The 22,217-nt window shown below is 35.6% G+C and overlaps 5 protein-coding genes across 6 annotated transcripts; 2 read left to right on the top strand and 3 right to left on the bottom strand.

Annotated features, from left to right (window-relative positions):
- On the top strand, window positions 4,835-7,298 carry LOC109709455 (transcription factor bHLH61-like). Of its 2 annotated transcripts, none has more exons than XM_020231709.1 (4): window positions 4,835-4,995; window positions 5,625-5,750; window positions 5,860-6,033; window positions 7,079-7,298. In XM_020231709.1, the coding sequence occupies exons 1-4, from the start codon at window positions 4,918-4,920 to the stop codon at window positions 7,154-7,156; spliced, it is 456 nt and encodes a 151-aa protein (XP_020087298.1). In that variant the 5' UTR covers window positions 4,835-4,917; the 3' UTR covers window positions 7,157-7,298. The 2 variants fall into 2 exon arrangements, with proteins under 2 accessions (XP_020087298.1, XP_020087299.1); XM_020231710.1 differs by having other exon boundaries at window positions 4,836-4,995; window positions 5,863-6,033.
- LOC109709454 lies at window positions 8,713-11,940 on the top strand (the record flags this gene model as incomplete). Its single annotated transcript, XM_020231708.1, is given in 4 exon segments — window positions 8,713-8,906; window positions 9,762-9,840; window positions 10,559-10,625; window positions 11,275-11,940. Coding segments are annotated over 4 exon segments (484 nt in total), but the record flags the coding sequence as incomplete, so codon positions are not given.
- Window positions 12,024-13,660, bottom strand: LOC109709453 (mitochondrial import inner membrane translocase subunit TIM23-3-like). Its single transcript, XM_020231707.1, has one exon. The coding sequence runs from the start codon at window positions 12,789-12,791 to the stop codon at window positions 12,186-12,188; it is 606 nt and encodes a 201-aa protein (XP_020087296.1). The 5' UTR covers window positions 12,792-13,660; the 3' UTR covers window positions 12,024-12,185.
- On the bottom strand, window positions 13,862-15,575 carry LOC109709452 (cationic peroxidase 1-like). The gene is made up of 3 exons (XM_020231706.1): window positions 15,229-15,575; window positions 14,896-15,090; window positions 13,862-14,619 (listed from the first exon to the last, which is right to left on the bottom strand). Exons 1-3 carry the CDS (start codon window positions 15,442-15,444, stop codon window positions 14,056-14,058), a joined length of 975 nt encoding a protein of 324 aa, XP_020087295.1. The 5' UTR covers window positions 15,445-15,575; the 3' UTR covers window positions 13,862-14,055.
- On the bottom strand, window positions 20,164-21,917 carry LOC109709456 (peroxidase 4-like). Its single transcript, XM_020231711.1, has 3 exons — window positions 21,722-21,917; window positions 21,418-21,612; window positions 20,164-20,961 (listed from the first exon to the last, which is right to left on the bottom strand). Exons 1-3 carry the CDS (start codon window positions 21,803-21,805, stop codon window positions 20,404-20,406), a joined length of 837 nt encoding a protein of 278 aa, XP_020087300.1. The 5' UTR covers window positions 21,806-21,917; the 3' UTR covers window positions 20,164-20,403.

Below are 22,217 nucleotides of genomic sequence, written 5' to 3'. Positions count from 1 at the left end.
ATGTAAAATAATTTTTTTTTCAAAAATATTTTAAGTTACTAGTAAATAGTGTTTTAATATACATTTTATACTCAAACAAAAGTAATTTTCACATTAGTTGATGCCAATCTTATTTAATGCATGTATTGAAGGTGCTTGCATGCATTGCTAGGGAAAGGAAATTAATTAACAAGTGGATTAATTCTCTGCCAATAAGAACTCGACAGCTAGCAAATCTCTCGACTGCTGTTATGTCCAATAAGTTGCTGCCAAGTAAACATTATTTAGGAGAGATAGTTCTTTACGAAAATTGGATTTTAATTGTGTTAATTTAATGATAATTAGCCAATAATATATATTATTATTGATTATTGATCCTTCCAAAGTTTGGTAGGAGAATGCATATATATAGTACGTTAGCATGCATTTTGGCGTATCCTCTAGTTTTATGTTTTTAATTATGAAATCAAACTTCGAATGCATGTGATAGTATCCGAATAAATTGGAGGCAAATTGCTATTTAAATGTCGAGTTTATTATTTAATATATCTTATATCAAATGGTATGCAGCTATAGCGTGATAAATATTACCTATATATATATATCGACCGAATTAGGGTAGGACACACACACACACGTACACACACACACACACACACACATATATATATATATGCGTTGCATTTAATGTAGATGTTGAGAATTATTTATGGACTTGACCTGGTATTTTGATTCGAGTGCAAACACTTATTTGCATGGTGTGGGTGACAACTATTTTGTAGTTAAGAATAAATAAATAAATAAATAAAAGACTTAGAACTACACGAATTCAAATTAAGTAATATGATATTTGCATATTCCAAACTTTGAAAAATTAAAAACAGAAAACAATTCAAAAATTCTACTTTCATTGCCTTTAACTATCCTTTTAACTATCCTCTCTAGGTGATTTTTTACCATGAAATCATAATATTTCATGTGTTTGTGCCATTTCAAATCTCTACTGTTAATTTGTGCCAAGTTCAAGTTCGGATGAGGCCTTAGAATATACAATTAAACAATGTGCTCAATGATGTGTAGTAATTAAGAGGGGAAAAAAAGGGTAATTTTTCTTTTTTGCAATTATGGGTATTTGTTGAATTCAGAGATGATGTGGTAGACATGGTCTTTACAATAATTAATTAGGATGAGACAAGTTAATAAACAAGGTAACGCATATAGCACTATGATAGGGAAAGGATATCCAGCTGTACATATGTCAATATGCGCATACATGTGAGGAGGTGGGTGCATAGACTTAGTATGAGGATAGTCCACGTGGCAAGTGATGAATGGTTAAGAGTTAGTAAACACCGCCATAGCAAAAGCCTAATTAAGCCAAAATGAACACTCTCCAAACCCAATATAGTAAAAAAATATAAAAAATATATCGAAACTAATGAGGATCGCAATCATAATTTTATAGTATAAAAAAATAATAAAAATATTTTAAGGTTTTTAAATATTTTATACCATAAAAATGATATATTTAATTAGTTATCACATTAGCAATGGATAATGTGTTGATAATTCCTTATAATTCTTACTAATTATCTAAGCTGTGTAATTTAAGACATATCCTCAACTTAATATTTCGTCAGTGGTCCGAGTACTAACATTTTTTAAATTGAATCTGACACAACAAATTAATGCGGTGCACGAGATCTATTTGTACACCAAGTGCATGGCACAACCACTGCGTGGCACGTGCGTGCGGGTTGTAGTATTGCAGAACAAACCCCCGTGAAGTGGCCTTGGAGCCACTCCAAACGAGGAACCGTAGCCTGGACTTGGTCCACCACGTCAGCTTTTAGACCATCCAGCTACGTACCCTCGGATAATAAGGAATCCACCATTGATCGAATCCTTGTCCTCGATATACTTCCTCTTACTTAAAATTTTCTTTTCTAATTTTAAAAATAGATGATTTGTATACATATGTGTGTATTGATGAGAGCTTTAATTAATTAAATTGCTAGAGATGTGCAGGTGCATGGCCGACGTCGCTGTAAAAAAAATTAATATTTAAGAAACTTTTTTATATTTAACGATGTTTAAAAGCGTTCTAATATAGTCTAATGTTACGTACATTTGAAAGCGTGAATTAAAGTATCGGTAAATGAAGAATCGCCACGTACGTATATATCAACACTTATGCCAATTAAGCGTCAATAAATTAAATACATTCTAATGTTTTAAAGCATTAGGATTTTTCATTATTTTTTTGAAAATCTTAACGCTTTAAAGCGTCGAAAATTTCAAAATAATCATAAAATTTATTGTTTGATAAATTAGTTTAATATAATAGGGGTTTCATACGACGATTCTTTTTGAAGTATTGATATTTGCTATATTATAGAGACGTTTTTTTCCAAACGTTGTTTTTTTTTTTAAAAAAAGAAGGTTTTTATATTGAGATTTTTTTTTATAGTGTGTGGTGGTGCATGACCGCGAAAGAATCTGTACGAAAACCCATGTCGTCCTGTTTCTCTCTCATGAGCCACGTCCAAACAACGAACACTAGCTCCCTCCTTTGATGCCTTCCCTGCTAACAATGGTGCCCCGATCACGAGTAGATTCCCTCTCTCTCTCTCTCTCTCTCTCTCTCTCTCTCTCTCTCTCTCTCTCTCTAGTATCTTAACTTATTGTTGAACATCTACTTAACTGCATAAAAGACCAGAGAAGTAACTGTGACTCCAAAATGATGGTGTTCGGGTACCCTTATATTTGATGGTATATGTGGTGAATCCAAAGTTAGGCCTATTTTGCATGGTGTCCTCGACGCGTTCCACAGACACAATTGCTTTCGTACTTTCGAGCTAGCCCTAAAAGCACTGAAAGCTCAGAAACTGCCGGTCGATAGAAAAATATAGCGACAGCTGTCGTGACTATTTATCTGATCAGTTTTTTGAATAATATGGTATTACGTACGATTGATTCTAATTAACGTACCCAGGTTTTGTCCATTATTTCATTGTCTTTTCAATTGCTGCTGGTAAGTCAATCTTTTCGGTAGTAATGACAACCTTCGTTGAGAAAGCATTCAATAAAATTCTCCGATACTTTCTGAAGCCATCGTCATTTTATAATAATGGAAGAGCAGATCGTTTTTAGGGCATGTTTCGTTCATGATTGAAATAGGAATGCAAAATGAAATTGAATTGCTTTGGAATGAAAAATGTAATGGCGAATCATCCAAAAATGTTTGGTTCATTATTAGAATGGAAATCGGAGCGAAAAGTTAAAATTTTTGAGAGAGGGTTTTGATTAAGAGAGAAAAAAGTGATGAAGAAAAATGAGATATGTGTTGATAAAAGAGGATTTTGAATAGTTTACTTTGGAATGAACCAATCCGGGATTCAAAGCCGTGAATCCCGGATTGGATCATAAATGAATTTGGCCATTCCCATTCCGGAGCGGAATGGAAATCGGAATCCGATTCCTATAAAACAAATGGTGACTATCGAAATCTATGAATTCCATTTCGATTCCATAGTCTAAAATATGTGAACCAAACGTGCCCTTAATGTGCATTTGAAGTTATTTGAAGTTTTAAAAAGAAAAAGACAGTTGTCTGCGCAAGCTAGCATGATTTAGATTGTCGTCGACACTCCCCCTCGCATATGGGTTCGATACTTTTAGATAAATCTAAGATGCGGCCTTGAAGATCTTCTGCTCTGACATTAGTTAAATTATATGAAACAATCGTACTTTTCTAAAAACTTAAGCTAATAAAAAACAGTAGTTTTAATATTTATATTCAATATATACCTACTCCTCACCCCTTGTCCTCTTCAAACTAAAAGAACAGTGGAGTAGAGCTTATTAAAATGGTTCAAATAATTGCATTAATTTATAAGCCCTTGGAACTCACGTGCATGCACGTAGTAAAAATAATCGTAATGAAAGATTCAAAAAAAAAAACACTATATATAATAATAATAATAATAATAATTTATTAAGAATTAAAGTTGTCATCAAACATAGAAGTTACCACAACTAGGCAGCTTTGGGTGCAGTGCTTACATTAAACTAGGAAGATGTGGATAATTTTATGAATGATTTAACTAATTTAATATGTGGTGTGGACAAACGCATGGGTTATTAAACTATGTGGTTATGGTAAACCAGTGTAATGCGGTTTAGAGATATGTTACTAAAATAACCATAACTTTGCTCGTGAACAGTAGAACACATTGCAAATGAGTTTCTAATTCTTAAAAGAATCTTAGGTTAATTTATGGGTTTTCTCGGAATCAACTTTTCAAGAAACTAGCTAGAAATGAACATTATACATAGGGAGTCCAGCTTTGTAGTCCTGCATTATTTTCTAGCTACATAATAAATTGTTTTTTTTCTTTTCAAACTTTTAAATTCTCAAGTTATTATAGTTTATATATATTATTTCAATAATGTTTTGTTTTGTTTTGTTCATTTTTATTTTTTCCTAGCCTATACAAGTCTTGTAACTAGCTATACCACTTTCTCTTTTTTTATTTCTTTTGGTAGATAAAAGGGGATTAAGGTTTCTATAATATATGTCTCTGTTTAGACCTTATGATTCTTCATTGTGACACATATATAGCTAGCTTTATACAATTCATGGTATTAGCATATATAAGCATTTACAAAGGCAATGACAAAATAAACAGATATATTCTAGCTGCCCAAGGGTAGTTTTGTAAAACCACTTTCTGCACATAATCTGAATATTTGAGGAAATTGAGGCAGCTCAATTAATGTGGGTTCCATGAGGACATTAATTATTAATATTTATATGGTCCATGTGTATATATAAGCACTCCCTCCTCTCTTTATTTGAGTAGTAGCCCACATAGAGCTTCTACTAATTGGTAGAGAGAGAGAGAGAGAGAGAGAGAGAGAGAGAGAGAGAGAGAGATGGTCTCTAGGGAGCACAAGAAAGCTGGTCTACATGAGAAGCTACAGTTGCTTCGTTCACTTACTAATTCTCATGCAGTAATTTGCTAAATTTCTCATGCTTTTTTGTGGTCCAGTTCAATGCTCTGGGTTTAACTTTATATATATATATATATAGATCATTTGCTATCTAATTAATTTATTGGTGATGTTCCCTAACTTTTTTGTTTTCAATTTTTTTTTTTTTCTTTCACAAATTTTCTCCATTATAAACATATATGACTTTTCATTTAACTTCAATACATGACTTCTATTTTGATGGTAGGAAACATTGTGATTCTCTGTAAATTCATTAGATAAGGCCTTAGTGTGCTATCGATATTCATGATATAATTTTTTCCACACAATTTCCAGTGAAATCGCATAAAATATTCTACATTGATCACCCAAGACATTATTTTAGTAATTTATTATGATCAAATGGCAGTGTATATACAATGGATACTTAATCTTTGACTGGTTGACAAGTTCTAGAATTTTTATCCCCTTTAATCAGTCCATTCCAACTGATATTAGTGTGACAAAAAGAATCATCCAGCTTTGTATGTCCTCGATTAATTAATATACACATATTAATTAGAGTTAAGCCCATGGCTTTTCTTGAACAATTGTATATTAGTGTGTGTATATATCTCACACATCTAAATTTTTATCTTCATTTGCGACAGCTAAATAAAGCTTCGATCATTCTAGATGCGACAAAGTACATTGAAGAGTTGAAGGAGAAGGTTGTGAAGCTGAATCAAGAGGTCGCATGCGCACAAAACATCGTCATAGAGGATCCCTTGCCTATGGTACATATATATTTGTTTTATTGGGTATTGATCATCTTTTTGTTGAAGTTTTGCTAGCTTAATTATGTTCTCGCACCTTTTGCTTAGATCTAAATCATGATTAATTAAGCAGGTCACAGTTGAAACCCTGGAGAGGGGATTCCTCATCAATGTATTCTCAGATAAGAGCTCCCCAGGATTGCTTGTCTCTATACTAGAGGCTTTTGAAGAGCTCGGACTCGAAGTAATGGAAGCTAGGGCTTCTTGTACCGACACATTTCGCCTAGAAGCAGTTGGAGCAGAAGTAAGCAAAAAATCCACCATCCCTTCATATGTTTGATTCTCTCAATTTATGCGACAATAATAATAGGGCAAAAAATTGCAACCTGGTTAATTATTCCTATATATATATCAACCAATTGATCTTCTCCAAAAAACCAAAGAAGAAGAAGAAGTTAAACAAAACAAAACAACAGTAATTCTACTAAAATTAATTACAAGGGAAAAAGTCATGTCAATTCAATTTGAACAAGCTAAAATGCAACTCTATTTTCTTAATCCTGTCAAATAAAAAAAAAAAACAAAGAAGAAGTTATTTTACTCAAACGAGTTACATTAATACAAACTAAGATATTTCACTAAAAATAAAAGGGGAAAAAATGCAAATATAACAATTAATTTGTAAAGATTATCTAGTCAATAATTAATATATATGCTTAGATTAACTTAAAGTTTACACACGTACATAGAATGCACTGCATTGTTTTTGTTTAGAAAATTAATTTAACCATAGGGTGGATGTACATGTGATTAATTTCTATGCGAATAATGATATATTGTTACAAATATATTTGTGCATGTATTGCAAATATTGCATATATATATTGATATCAATTAATGTTCGATCTCCACGTATCAATTTATAATAATGGCTAAAAAAGATCATACTACTATGGCATATATTTCTGATTCTCGAGTTAATTTATTGTAATTATTATCAACACTATTTTGCATATATGTTAATTATGCTGTACCCTTAATTATCCTCGCTCCTTAATTATCACATATACTTGCTTTGAATATAATTATGCTGTACCCTTAATTTGTTGTAGTGACCAAACATTTCACTTAACTTGTATTTTCATTAAAGTATTTTTTGATTGACTGATAATTAACTACACCATACAAGCAATTGTTGAGAACTTTAAAATTCAACAATTTGCCTCATTCAACCTCGATCACACGATCCGCACTAATATACGTCTACTAAATTATGTAGACACATACCATTCCTCTTAAAATCATGATATATTAAATCTTACTAATCTCAACTTTACTTTATGTTGCAGAACCTAGCTGAAGGGGTCGATGCACACGTCGTGAAGCAAGCGGTGTTGCAGTCGATTAAAAATTGCTCTGGAAATTAAGTTAGTTGTAGTACTAGAATAAATATTTGTTAATTACTAGCGCAAGCTAGTTTTCCCTTCTAATTAGCTTTCGTTTGAGTTACAATTGCAAGATTGAGCTTCATAATGAAGTTAGTGCTTATTATATATGTGTAATTGGCGATGAATTATGACTTAGCCAAACTCGATAAATGCGTGCGGTGGAACAATATATATATATGCATAGAGGAGAGCCAATTAGTATTAGCTAAAATTTACACAATTTTAACTTATTCTTATAGGAACTAGATGTGGATATATTCCAGATCCTGTGGTCCTAAGATCCAATTAATGCTCTAACACAAATCAATTGACTATGTACAACAACAACTGTAATGATCGATGGCGAGCTCATAAAAAATAAAAATCCACCACATTTTAAAGGTTTATATATATATGCACACACACCATGAGTATACAATAACAATCGCCGACACGCATGAGCCAACCTTAAGATTTTTCTGCAAATTGATTAAGCTTATATATGTTGTAACTTGGATTTCGAATTAACTCGACTGTGCTGGGTCTCAAAAGTTGAAACTCGCTACTATAAACTTTGGGTCGGGCTTGGATTTTCGAATTCTTTGATGCTAACGAAGAAGACCCATAGATTAGGTTAATTTTCATGAATCAACCTGTCACAATCCTGCTCCTAAAAGCAACATTGATCTGTGTCAAGTTTAGTTTTGCCATTTACAAAATAACTACATCAAACTTGATTAGTTTTACTTGATAGATTTGATTTGATTCAATAACAAACTTCGGTCCATTAATATTAGTGTCTCTTTTCCTGAACACTAAAACTTTTTCTGAACACTAAAACTCTAATCGAGCATAGACTTATAAATTAATGGTCCAAAGTGATAATTTTTGGAAAAAACGTGCAAATACGTATGCTTGATTGAACTTTTAGTTTTGACAATTGCGCCTCTTATTTGCTTTATCAAATAGAGCGTGAACAATTTTTGATCACATATCTCGCACATAATTTTTATTATTTCAAAACGTACACAAAAATAACCTATTATTAATTATTGAGGAATAGAATTAATCTGTCTTTAAATTTTTTTTATGTGCTATCAAAACAAAATAGATTTATTTGTGTTCTAAAAGTTTCATAAGATTATATACAATACAAGCGATTAAACGGGAAAAATCTTAAATAGTCAAATTATCAAAATAAAAAGTTTAGGCTCCTATTTGGCATGTTAACGGGTCGGATCCAAATCTCAAACAACTCCCAAGTCGCAACGCGCTTTCCAAATTCGAAGTCCAAATCTCGGCTCGGCTGCTTGGAGCCGTTAGCGGAGCCGACTCGCGCGGCTCGAGTGTCGCACGAACGAAACGTCCGCATGCGGGTTATCCGCACCGTGGGATCGAATCACACCGCGGTATCTCCCGCCACTTCTCCTTACTCCTCCTTCTAGAAGCTTCCATTCCAGGTTCCTTCGCACTTCCCCCTCCCCCGCTATTATTATTACCATTATGCCATCCACAAGCAAGACGCTTAAGCGGAAGCCCCTCTCCGACCTCACCAACGCCAACGCCAACGCCAACGCCAACGCCGCCGCTCCTCCCAAGACCTCGGCGTCGCGTTCCTCTTCCTCGGCTAATCACGATGGGGTTTTGGCAAAATCGAGCGCCATTTTCGGACCCCGCATCCCCGGAAACCCTAGGGTGAGGGAAATCCCCAAATCCGCTGATGGAGCGGAAGAGATCGGCGTAGATCCCGGTAAGATCGCTTGATTCGCCCTTATTCTTTGAATTATTGGTGTCCTGGAGCTTCGAATGGTCTGTTGATTTGGAAATTGTGGTATGAGATGTAGGGTTTAGCGGATTTGATGATGCGTGATGTGCAATGGAATCATACAGCTTGACTTTGCATAATTAGATGGATAATATAATGTTTTCCACATTGATGAGCGGCTATTCATGATCGGTGGATTCCGATTTGTCTTCTTTATATAATATGAATTGTTCAGTTGTATTACCTACTCAGTATATTTTGCAATTACATTTAATTATTGGTTCTGATCCAATTTTACCCATCTGTTGACAATTTGAGAACGTTAGTTTATACAAGCAAATGTGTTGTTATGCGTTCTGATCCCATATCTGCTTTTGCGGTAGAAGTTCCTGAAATTCATTTCAATCTAGTAAGATATTAATTTGCAGCATTGAGTACCTTAATTGGTATTCTATGATGGCGCAGTGCTTAGAACATAGATATCAAGCTATAACACTTGTTCCGAGATGCCTTTCACAAAATCAGAGACATCTAAATATTCATGGCGCTGAAGGTACTGAAAAACCCTAGCGATATCTAATACTAACTTAGGATCCAATTCTAGCATTTTATATTTGGAGTGGCTATAATTTCCTATCGAAAGTTCCCTTATAATAAGACCTGAGAGTGAGTAGGCCAAAAGGTATAGGTTGCGAGTGTATCTCTGCAGAGAACTAACAAGCTTTGATGTTTAATTCTACTTGTGCTTTTCCTGAGAACTGCAGGATATTTGGTGTTTCGACAGTTAAACATATTGCGATTATGTTATACCTGAATGTTAGTTGTTGTAATGGATTCCAGAGGGAAAAGAGGTTCAGGGCAAAGCTCTTGTAGACTCTGTGGCACTTGGATACTCAGAAGAAAGGATCAAAAATTTTGGGTAGGTGCATTATCACATAATGAGATGCCTTTTCTGCTTTCATCACCTGTATAATCAGTTTGCTCCTCTTCAATGATTAATTTAGGTAAACCAAAAGTCAAACAACAGCAGAAACTTCACAAAGATTTACTCGTATAGGGCATGGGCTATTATGGCAGATTTTCAAAAAAAAAAAAAAAGTGAAAGGATAAAAATTGATGATTTTGCATTATCTCAGTAAACATTAAAAAGGCCTTTATTTTCTCTCTTTTACTTCTTTTTTACCGTTAGCAGTGGGAAGAGCTTTGGTTTCCTGTTCAACTATATAGTTCCTCGCCTTTTTTGTGATTCGGGTTGTGCAAAGAACCCCTGCAGGCCTGAATCAAGATTGGACTCATTTATAACGGGGTTGTATACACAGAGGAATGGAAAAAATAGCGGAAAATCGAACAATTATACAATATCTACCTTAATAGCGAAATATTGAACAATCATACAATATCTACCTTATGTAACACGTTGGGATTATTTAGCTACCATGTTCACTAAGGCAATAACTAGTCAAAATAATAATATTGTAACACAACCTCCTCCTTTTCTGTCTCATTGTCTTTTCGTTTTTAAATCTTAATTGCTAGCTGTGCTATTGTTTTACTGGATGAGAAAAGCTTTGCCGGTGAGCTCTGTTTAGCAAATTTACTTTCATGCAATGATCTTACCGTGCATTGCTTTCACGCAGGAGAAAATTGAAGGAGCGTAGGGATTTTTTTCCTTGCACTATTTCGGTTAGCCAGAAGACTAAAAGGGTATGTTCTTCCTTGTAGATTAACTCCTCTTTGTCTTCAAGTGCCAATATTCGACTGACAAGAAATAGTTATATGTGCTCTATGCATATCAAAATCTATGTTCTCGTATCGTTTGTTGTCAAATGAATAGTGCCTTATTGCATAAGAGTACGGCTATTAGTTTTCCACTTTTTCTTTGGGGAGACGATATTTAGAAGACACCATAATTTGTAAAGCCAAGAACATAGATATGTAGTTTCTGTTGATCTACGACACAACCATTGGGTCGAATGGTAATTACCCATATATGTAGTGCCTATTTGGCATGCTTCTTTTTTCTTAACTAGTAAAACTGAGTTAATTGAGAGCTAAAAGGTCTTCCGGAAGCTGTTGAAGATTTTGGCTTGACGCAGAAGCAGTAGTTCCAGGCTTACAGTTGAACTTTGTTTTGAAGAAATTGTTGGAGGATTAAGGAAATCTCTATGCTAGAAAAAATCTAGTTCTTTTATCTATCGGATTTCATCTATTATCTCTGAATCACTAGTTTTCTTTTCGCAATTCTCTTGCAAGTATTCTCTTGTCTTCCTCTGTTCCTTGCGATCTTTCTCTGATATATTTCACTTCCTACTGATCTTTTCTTTCTTTTTTGGGGATGTTCAAAACATCACAGAAATACCATCACAAGAGACGGCCAGATGATCTTAGAGGATCCGTACTGTCTAATGATTTTATTGAGAAGCAGAGAGCGTATTTTGCGGAAGTTGACGCGTTTCAACTGCCCGAGGAAGAAGTCTCAGAGGGCGATCTTGAGTAGCTAAGTGGTAACCAATACCTTCATGTTCTTTATATAGGTGTGAACACAGATCACTAACCCGCAATTTGTAGAGTAGCATACACTATACAAGCTAAAAAGGTAACCAAATATTTTGACTAAAGAAGATCTGAAATTTTAAATATAGTAAAGATAACTACTAAATAAATTTGCTTGCTATAAGCCTATAACTACTAAATACATGTACTTTCTAGTGTTGAAAGAGAATTATAGACTTGCATCAACAAAAAGCTTCGAAAGCAATACACCTGCATTTCAGTCTTCTAGTAGGACATATTTGTTACTCTTCTCATAAATAATTCCACTTTGCACAGTATCTCTATGATAACAATGAAAATGTTTCAGAACCTACTGTAGCTGGCGTTTAAATGATTTTGATTTCATGTTTTAGTTACTGTGTAATTAATGCATAGTTACACAGATTTATTCTACAATTGAAACACCTGTCATGTACTGAATCCTACTATTATTTTCACACGAATTCTATCGTTCTCTGATGAGTAATTGCCGACTCTTTTAAGTATCTCCAACAAGAAGACAAAATCTCAGGTAGTTGGTACTCTCTCTTTTTTTTTTTTTTTCCCAACTAAAGGGGCAAATAAAAATAGTAGAACAATTGATTAGATAGCAAAGACACAGCTAAGCACATCGTAAGAACATTAGGGGACCATAAAAACATTAAAAATAAAAAAGGCATTAAACCCTAAACCCCAGATGATCCATAGGAGAATCAAAACCCCTCCCCTCTTTTAAATGGGCACATGTCTCTTCAAGAGCTGCTTCCCGGCGACGGCGATCCCGGCGACCAAGCCGCCGATTGCCCCGGCCACGGCGGCGGAGCGCGGCCCCGCCGCCGCCCTGTAGATGGCCCCGGTCGCGAGACCCGCCGCAGCCGTGGCCGCCACCCCGTCCTCCCCCGTGGCGGCGGCGATCGCGCTCTCGGCCGCGGCGAAGATGAGCCCCATCGCCCCCGCGGCGTTCCCCGCCCTGCGGCCCGCGAGGCCCGACGCGTTGAGCACGCGGTTGAGCCGGAGCTTGCGCGAGTCTCCCGGCTCGGCGGCGCGGAGGCCCGCGGCTGCGCCGCGGGCGCCGCCGAGGGCGGCGCCGGAGAGGTAGGCGGCGCCGGCGTAGAAGCTGAGGTTGTGGCCCCAGGAGCGGCGGCGGAGGCGGGCCTCCTCGTCGAAGAGGAACTCCGGGGCGGTGGGTAGGTCGTAGACGAGGCGGTGGATGGGGATGGGGGTGGCGGGGCCGTGGGCGTGGGGGTTGTGGAGGGACTCGTAGGGGTTGTAGATGCGGTGGATCCTACGGTTCTCGTTGTCGTCCGAGGACGAGGAAGGAGAGTAGAAATTCGACATGGGGGATTTAGGGAGCTTGGGGGAGAAGAAGGGGAGGTGTTTAGGGTTTAGGGTTTTGGGGAGAAGCTGTTGACTAGGCTCTAATAATAATAATAATAATAATAATAATAATAATGTTAAATAAAAGGCTATAGGTTTTGATAATAAGGTTGGTAATTTGTGAGTTTTTGTTTAAATTTCTACAAAAATGAAAATTTCTTTTCTTAAAGAGAAAAAGGGGAAAGTTTCCCTTTTTCTTGTTTCTTGGAAACCACTTGAACACAAAATGCACTATATTAGTTCTCATACATTTTTTTTTAAGGCTAAATTATACTTTTATTAATTCTCAACAAATTATAACTTACTATAATTTTTGACTCGAATTTTGTAATTGTTACAATTAAATCTTGTCAATCAATTTAATTGAGTAAATTTTGATGTATAACATTTTTTTTTCTTTATCATGTAATTTATTTTGTATTATTATATTATTTTTAAATTAGCAATATATTAATATTTAGCCAGTTAAATTAGTTTGTAAATTTTGATTGTAAAACTCAAAAAACCTAAGTGAAAAATTATAATAAATTAAATTTTGAGCATTAAAATATCACGCATCTTATATTTTGGAGATCAAAAGGATAAATTTAGCCTTTAGCGTTTTCCATATTATTATGTTATAATATGTGAATATACTTGTCTAATCCTGATTCCTGAAAGAAATCTGTACCCTTTAAGCCAATTTTACATAATATATGTTTTTTTTTTTTTCTGAATAATTTTATTTTATTTTATTTTTATGCATTTAATCCTTTCTACTGGAACTTTTTGCCTTGTTTCACGGCATTGGATCCTTTAGAACCGTAGCTACAGCTCTAACTCCTGGCCCTGTCATGGTGTCCATGAACCACATCACATTTTCTGATTCGAATCAGGTTTTGGTGAATAGAACTATACCAATATCTAGCTTAAAATATTACTGCAAGCTTTATCTCTCCAAAAAAAAATAATAATAAATAAAAAATAAAATAAACCCAACAAAACTAGTCATTTTGCAAGTAGGGGGCCATGTCCAACAAAGAATGCAGCAGTACCAGAAATACTTTAACACTCTGTAATCACTCTTTCACCATCCAAAACATCTTCACAAATCTTCAATAACACTGCTTGCACCACCCACATTTCTCTTACTCAACAAACAACATTTATTAGCTACATGTAATTAATACTTCCTTAAAACCTATCGACCAAGTAATCAACCAACCACCTGACTAATTTTATCCATCTAATCTCCGTTCACCACCCGGCAATTCTCGCGAACTTCTCCGTCGGTCCCCGTCAACGGGCTCAGATTCCCCATCTTCACCATCGCCGCGCCGAAATCCGCCCAGAACTTGTCCGAATTCTCGCTGTAGAGCTTCACCAAGCTATCCGCATCACTCCCGTCCCCTTGAAACAGCTGCTGATCCGTGTGCAGCAGCCCTTTTCTTTGCGTAAGTCCGGTAAAATACTCGGTGTCGACTTTCGCGGGCGTTTCGTCGAGCGAGTGGGGGACGTCGTCGTCGCCCGTGCGCGGGCACTGGGCCTGGAGGGCGGCGGCGAAGTCGGGGTCGATGGTGGATGTTTCGTTGTAGATTCGGTCGCGGAAGGTGGTGCAGCGGGCGACCCCGAGGGTGTGGGCGCCCGAGAGGACCACAAGGTCCTGGAGGGTGAGGTTGTTGGACTGGAATTTGGAGATGAGGGCCGGGAGGTCGAGGAGGGGGTTAGGGATCGCAGCGTTCGCCGCATCCACGCTCGCCGTCATCGCGTCCTGGCGGCCCAGCAGCACGTCGTACGGCATCCCACCGAGCTACGGAGGTGCATGCAAACACAGAGTGTGCTTGTTAACTATAATAGACCAAAACGCCGGTTTCTACAATCTTAAGTTTTTAGAGATAAACTGTTATTTTGTACTTTTTGTTAGCAGCGCTTTTTTTTAGTTGTTAGTTAAGCATATGTATAAATTGGATTAAAACACTCGTAGTTAGTTAAGACAAAGATACTATGATAGAAACTGCAGTTTTGGGAAAAATATGTAATTTTCAGTTCATAAGTAAATTGTGAGCTTCGGGTACTGAAGATTTACCGCGACGATCGAATCCCTGGCGGCGACCGCCAAGATGTCGGCACAAGAGACCACATTTCCGAAGCACACGATGTTAACTGCGGTCTTAATCTGATCGATCATGTCGAACCCTCTCAGCGAGTTGTTATTCGGCTTAGCCATTTTCTCTCCCTTCATCGTCGGAGTGTCATCCAGTAAAACCGACGCATCGCAACCCTAAACAACACGTGTACACATATCAACAAAAAAAAAAATTACAAATGTTAGGTTCATTATTTTTTTGACTCAAAATCAAAATAATTGAAAGTTAAGAGTGTGTCAATACACACAAAAAAAAAAAAAATGTAGTCATACATTGACGAAACAATCGTGGAAGTGCAACCGGACCAACGACGCGCCTATCCTCGGTTCAATCCCGACAGCCGCATCGACAAGCAGTTTGATCGTGGGCAGCGCCTGCGGACAGACGTGATCGTAGTGGTCGAGGGTGAGCTGCCCGGAGGTCGGCGCGGCAAAGGCGACGACGGCCGCGGCAACAAAGAATGTGAAGAGTGTTTGAGTGGTTGCCATTGTATGAGAGCAGGGAAATTCAATTTCAGTGAAGTGTTTGGTTTGGAGAGCAGGGGCTTTGAGTAGCAGTGTTTATATAGCCATGAAATTGTAAGTTAACAACTGAGGTGTTTTGAGGATACATACCAACCTATAATAATTTAGTGAACCTAATGTTGGTGTTGTATAAATTGCAAAAGAAGACATGGTTATGCGTGTTGGCCTTGTTATTAATGGATTGGTTTCTTCTCATCTTAGAAATGCAACCAACAAAAAAAAAAAGAAATATTTGAACAAACATTGTGGTGAGGAAATAGAAGCTTCCCTTTTCTAAAAAAAATTGGTCGGTGTAATGCACGAAGGATCCGACGTGAATGTTCAGGTTCTTCTTCTTCTTTTTTTTTTTTGAGAGAGAGAAAATATAAGAAAAGCAAAGAAAATTAAGTGAAAATAAGTTACACTACTATATTTTTTTATTATCGTAAAAAAATAATTATTTATTGCTTCGGTGATAATTAAAATGATTAACATTTTTTTTTTTCCAAAAGTGTTCAAAAGGACCCGGGCCTTTAGAATTGGGCCTACTCTGTAATTAATGGGCCTAATTATATGGATGTGTTATCTATTTACCTGTATCTTTTAGGGTAAACTTCAAATACCATCCACCCTGTGGTTTCGCACTTTTTTACTTTAGTATCTTGTGGTTTAAATAATATCAATTTAATATTTTGTGATTTTACTTTTCTCTTTTCATTAGCTCATCCGTTAACATTTTATTAAATTATATAGAAAAAACTTCATATATCCCACTTAGGTTTATCGAATATTCACTTTAGCACTTTTTAGTTTTAACTCTATCACTGATTTAATAAAAAAATTAGTAGAGTGATAATAAAAAGAGAAAAATAAAACCACGGAGTACTAAATTGATACACTTTAAACCACAGGGTACTAAAGTGAAGAAGTGCGAAATCACAGAGGTGGTATTTGAAGTTTTTTCTATAACTTATAATTGTCAATGAAATATGATACACCTATTGCACAACGTGAATTGCTCGTTTGCTAGCTTTTCTCTAGCGCATGCGCATACTTATTAGAGTTTATCATGGCTAAAACTAGAAGCAGAAATGAGGCCAAACTAACGAATTAATCAGGTCCGTCGAATGGGCTTGCGTAATATATATATTCTGATGTTTAACCCGCGTGCATATCATTTTGGAATCAAGCTAGGTTGGATATATGTATGTAAAAATATATCAGTTTTGAATGAATAATTATTCCAAGTATACTACTTATCTTACTTATCAACTCACTTAGTTTTTTAAAAAAAGTCTACGATAGAAATACTCCCATATTCATGTACAACCAAAAAATAATTTATAATTTGTATAACTCTCACTGTATACAGTCAAACAAAATAGACATACAGATGTAGTCCATTTATCATGCATGGGCGTGATTTTGACCAAAATAACTTGGTCACGGTGACATTGCGTGCATATATATATATATATATATATATATATATATATATATAGAGTTGAGTTAGAATACTATCGGTAGCAATCGGGCTCCGTTGTCACCCATTTATTTTTGATGATGGAGCCTCCAAATCGATGATCGGTATCGTTGAATATGATCTATATCACTTGAAGTATTTAGAAATCAAATTTCATGCTTTTCCGATATTGTCCTCTTGTCCATTAAGTTGGCATAAAAATGAACGGCTGAAAATGAATATCCCCTAAAAAGTGATAATACGAATTTTGTAATCAAGATCGGGAGTATAGATCTTATTCTAAATAGTTTAAAGAATTTTCTAACCAAAATTCAATTGATTTGGATAGCTTTACACAGTTAAAGGAGAAAACACCTCATATCTACCATTAAAATTGCAAAATTTGAAACTCTTTGATCATTAGGTCAATGATATCGAAAAGATTTGAAATTTGATTTCTAAATACTTCAAGTGGTATAGATCATGTTCAACGGTGCCGATCGTCGATTTAAAGGCTCCATCATCGAAAACAAATGGGTGGCAACGGAGCTACGTCAACGCTTTTTTACTTATGTTAAAAATCTAAGTTGGACGGTTCAATATCTTTTATTTAGATACTATATATATAGTCCAACAATTATATTCTTATAAGTACGATCGATTTTGTACTCATAAGTTATTTTCGATGATAAAATTTCTAAATCGATAATTTATATTATTAAATATGATTTAGAATATTTGAAACTTCTAGAAATTAAGTTTTATAAATTTTGAACATTATTTACTTTACGATCAAAAGATCTAAAAGTTGATAGTGTAAAAGGATCGAAAGCGGTTGAANTTATTTACTTTACGATCAAAAGATCTAAAAGTTGATAGTGTAAAAGGATCGAAAGCGGTTGAATTTTTGATAGAAAATTATATGCACTATATATCTATACGAAGAACAATAACTTCGATAATAAATTAAAAAATTCGATCCTTTATTTTTAAGAGGTAGTTCGATTTTGATTATTCATTTTATGTCCAATTGATGGACTTTATTATAATTTTAAAAAATTATGAAATTAGTTTTCTAAAAATTTTAAATGCTCTGGATCATATTTAACGGTATTAATCGTCTATTTAGAAACTCCATCATCATTAAAATTAAATTACTTATGAATACAAATATCTCTATATTCCTAAAAATATGACAATCCTATTCTCTCTCTATATAAATATAGATATATGTCGATATAGATAGAAGAAACGGTTGTCCAAGAGCTAATAAAATAAGGCGTAGACCAACCTGACTTTTATGTAATAACATATATATTAGGTTAACCTAAGACTATAATATAATGGGTTTTTCGAAGGGATATGTTGTGGATTTAAACACTGCTGGGTCTCGTTGGGGGTCCGGATCTAATTAATTAATGTTACGTTAATTGCGTGCTTTAATCAAGGGTTAAGCCATATATGAGCTGGAGCTACCAAATCCATCTTTATTATTTTTTTTTTTGATAAATTAAGATGCTTTTGCTTTTCGTTTGGAAAACTCAAAAACTCGGACAAGTCATCAACACGCAGTAAATGGAGGCATGCACTGTCGATGCATATATGGGGGTTGGCAACAAATATATTTTTTAAAAACTTAATCAATCAGCGGATTTGATTAATTTATTAATCGGTGTCAAAAGCATCTCCATGGTCTCAACCTATTAATGTATAGTAGCTATATATTTGAGTAATGCTATACCCACTTACACTTTTAACACTGTTTTAGTTTTACTAAAAGGAGATACGGAGTATTTAAATTACGGGAGCAGTTATATACTTTAGCGTATGCAAAGAGCTGTAAAAATTGTACAACTCAAAAATTTCCTAACACTCCGTTTGGCTCGGGTATAAAGGGGGGAATAAGGGGGATATCCCCCCCTTTATACCCAAACAGAAAAAAAAAATGGTGGGAACAAGTGTTCCCACCCATAACGGGTTGTACCAGGTACAACCCGTTATGGGTGGGAACACTTGTTCCCACCCGGGGTTGGAACAAGCTTGTTCCCAAGCTTGTTCCAACCCACTTGAGTAGAGAGAGAGAGAGAGAGAGAGAGAGAGAGAGAGAGAGATTTTTAAAATTTATAATTTTATAATTATAATTAATAAATTACAATTTTAAATTTTAAATTTGATATTTTAAAATTTTAAATTTTAAATTTGATATTTTTAAGTTTTCAAATTTTAAATTTTATTAAAGTTTAAATTTTAAATTATAAGTTTAAAATTCAATTATAGGGATAATATTATTATATTCTATTTATAACTACCAACTATTCCTCTTATTTCCAAAATTTTTATCCAAACACAATTTTTCTAGTTCCAGCTTATACTCACAATTTCATCCAAACAAAAAAATACCCTTATTCCTACAAAAACTCATACTTGTACCTATCCCCGGTATAACTAGTTCCTACTAATTTCCGATCCAAACTAGTTCCTACTAATTAGATGGCAATTAACAAAAAAAAGATTATAGAGAAATCAACAGGATTCAGGGAGCCCTTTAATCTATCTATGCCTTTTAATTCAATTAGCTAACCGTAGTCATGTTGCTTTGTTTTATTTAAGCTACATGGATCCAAAAATCAAATTAACTTATTAGTAACAATCTAACTTTACATATAAATTAAGGGATGTATATTAAACATGTTCCTAGCTAGTTGCATTAATTCTTTGGGTTTAAAAGATATTATCAATGATCAATAACATGTTTGATATGGAGATTTTCTTGTGTGACCAGAAGTTGGGCATTTGATTTTTGTTCATTGAAAAATTTTGATATACATAAATTGACATAATATATAGCATATTTCGCAGGTAAGATGATTTATATTATTTCGAAAATTGACTTAAAAGCTGAATATGATATTGATTCTAAACATTTAGTGATGCTATTCATCAATTAAATACTAAATATTTTTTGTATAAACCAAACGAAAATACCAATTAAAATGTTTATGCATCTAATTAAGTATAGGACCTAAAGAAATAAATATTAGTCACATTACCAAGGAATATGCCTTTCGTATTTTTTGTTTTAGACTGTCCCTAGAGCAAGTGGCAAAAGGTTTGGTGGTTGGTATCCGAGACCCAAGTTCGAATTATAGTTGATTCACATTTTCAGCTAAGTTTATTTCTAAATGAAATAAACAAAGCGGGTAACATGCTACCTATCTCTCAAAAAAATATTAACACAATAATTAAAATACCAATGCTTAAATATTTTTCCTTGAAATTAACAACTTAAGTGTTACATTTGTCTTATTAGGTGCCTCACACAATCCCTCACAAACACGACCTCAAATCAAACAAAAGCATGCACGTACGTACGTGTAGTACATGAAAATGAAATTAACAAACCCAAGCTAAGAACATGCATGCATGCACGAACACGTAGACCATAAAATAAACCATGCACCACAAATCAAAACCCTCATCAATTAATTCACCTTCCTACAGTTCACCCTAATCTCCCCCTTCTTCCCAGTGAGAGGCTTCATGCTCCCCATCTTCAGCATTGACGCTGCGAAAGCTTGCCAAAAGGCCACCGGGTTATCGGCGTAAAACCTCACGAGCCCATCACTCCCACTCCCGTCACCTTTGTACAGCTGCTGGTCCGAGTGGAGAAGCCCTTTCTTCTGCAAAAGCCCGTCGTAGTAGAACGTGTCGAACGTCGTTGGGGATCCGTCTAATCCTGCGAGGTTGTCATCGCCTCCGTTTAGGGGGCATCGAGATTTGAGGGACTCCGCGAGGGAGGAATCGAGGGTGGCGGTTTCGTTGTAGAGGCGGCTGCGGAAGGAGGTGCACCGGGCGAAGCCGAGGGTGTGGCCGCCGGAGAGGGCGGCGAGGTCCTGCATGGAGAGGCCATGGGACTGGAAGTTGGAGAGGAGGCCGGTGAAGTTGAGCGTCGGGGCAGGGATGCTCCGGTTGGCCGCGCGCTGGCTTGCCGTCAGCGAGTCGCGGCGACCAAGCTCCACATTGTAGGAAGGGCCTCCCAACTGCATGCATGTGTAGGGGTAGCAGTTAGAGAAGTTTTAGTATTTTGTAGAGGTTGCATGTTAGTTAGTAATTAAGAGTATGTATATAGTGACAAAATATATATGACTATACAAATTATGTTCCTTTACTAAAATAGTTTATACACTACTAACTAAAACCGCAGCTAATAATGAAATGTTGGAGAAAAATGTTTGCTTTGAAACCACCACTCATTTCACTAAATGAAAACACACAATGTTCACCTTCTAATTAAGACCTATGTATTTCATTATCTAGTAAAGAAAACTACATATAACAAAACTTTATTTTAATCCTAGATATTAATGCAATGAGAAATGTATGCTAAGTTTGTTAAGACATAAATAAGAATTAACATTCGACCTGAATTAAATAAAAGGATATCCTAACTAGCTACAATTGTATATATAGGCTAATTAAGTAAGAAGAAAACTCACGGCCACAACAGAGTCGCGAGCCGCCACCGCCAAGATATCGGCGCACGAAACTACATTACCATTGCAAGCAGAGTTAACAGCTTCTTTAATTTTATCTACTACATCAAACCCCCTAATAGAGTTCTTGTTTGGAGCTGCATTTTTCTCCCCAGTGAAGGTCGGTGTATCATCCAATAAAACAGAACCATCACAACCCTGGAAAATGCAAAACCATGAACTTAAATATCAGTACCAAACAAATTAAAAATAATAATAATAGCTTAACATTTTCATGAAAAACTTAGTTATGGTTAGGACTATTTACGTTAACGAAGCAATCGTGGAAATGGAGTCGGAGTAGCGACGCGCCCATGCGTGGTTCTTGCTCGATGGCTTGCTCGACGATCATCTTAATGGCAGGAAGAGCTTTAGGGCACACCTCATCATAGAAGCAAGGGTCAAGTTGCCCCCTTACACTCGTAAAGGTACCTACAAGTAGCGTAACACATACAAAGAGAGAACCAAATGTAGCCGTAGCCATTAAGATAGTATAGCTAAATAGTATTTAGCACACAAGTTGTGTACAAATAAGGTAAATGAAGAGGGTATATATAGATGATTAATTGATTCTCTCTTTAATTAGTTAGTCACTTTATTGTATAGCATTATTTTTAATCAATATATAGTGTGGGATATTATATTAATGATCTCAAAGTTGACTTGGGGAAACACGACGCATGGGCAAACGATTAGGTGGGGGGAATCTGGAGACAACTATATAAAATTAAGTTCATCTCTTGCTCAGAGTACAATTATATTAA

Source organism: Ananas comosus, linkage group 4 (genome assembly GCF_001540865.1).
Source record: "Ananas comosus cultivar F153 linkage group 4, ASM154086v1, whole genome shotgun sequence".
Classification (NCBI taxonomy): domain Eukaryota; kingdom Viridiplantae; phylum Streptophyta; class Magnoliopsida; order Poales; family Bromeliaceae; genus Ananas; species Ananas comosus.
This window is presented reverse-complemented; position numbering and strand designations above follow the sequence as displayed.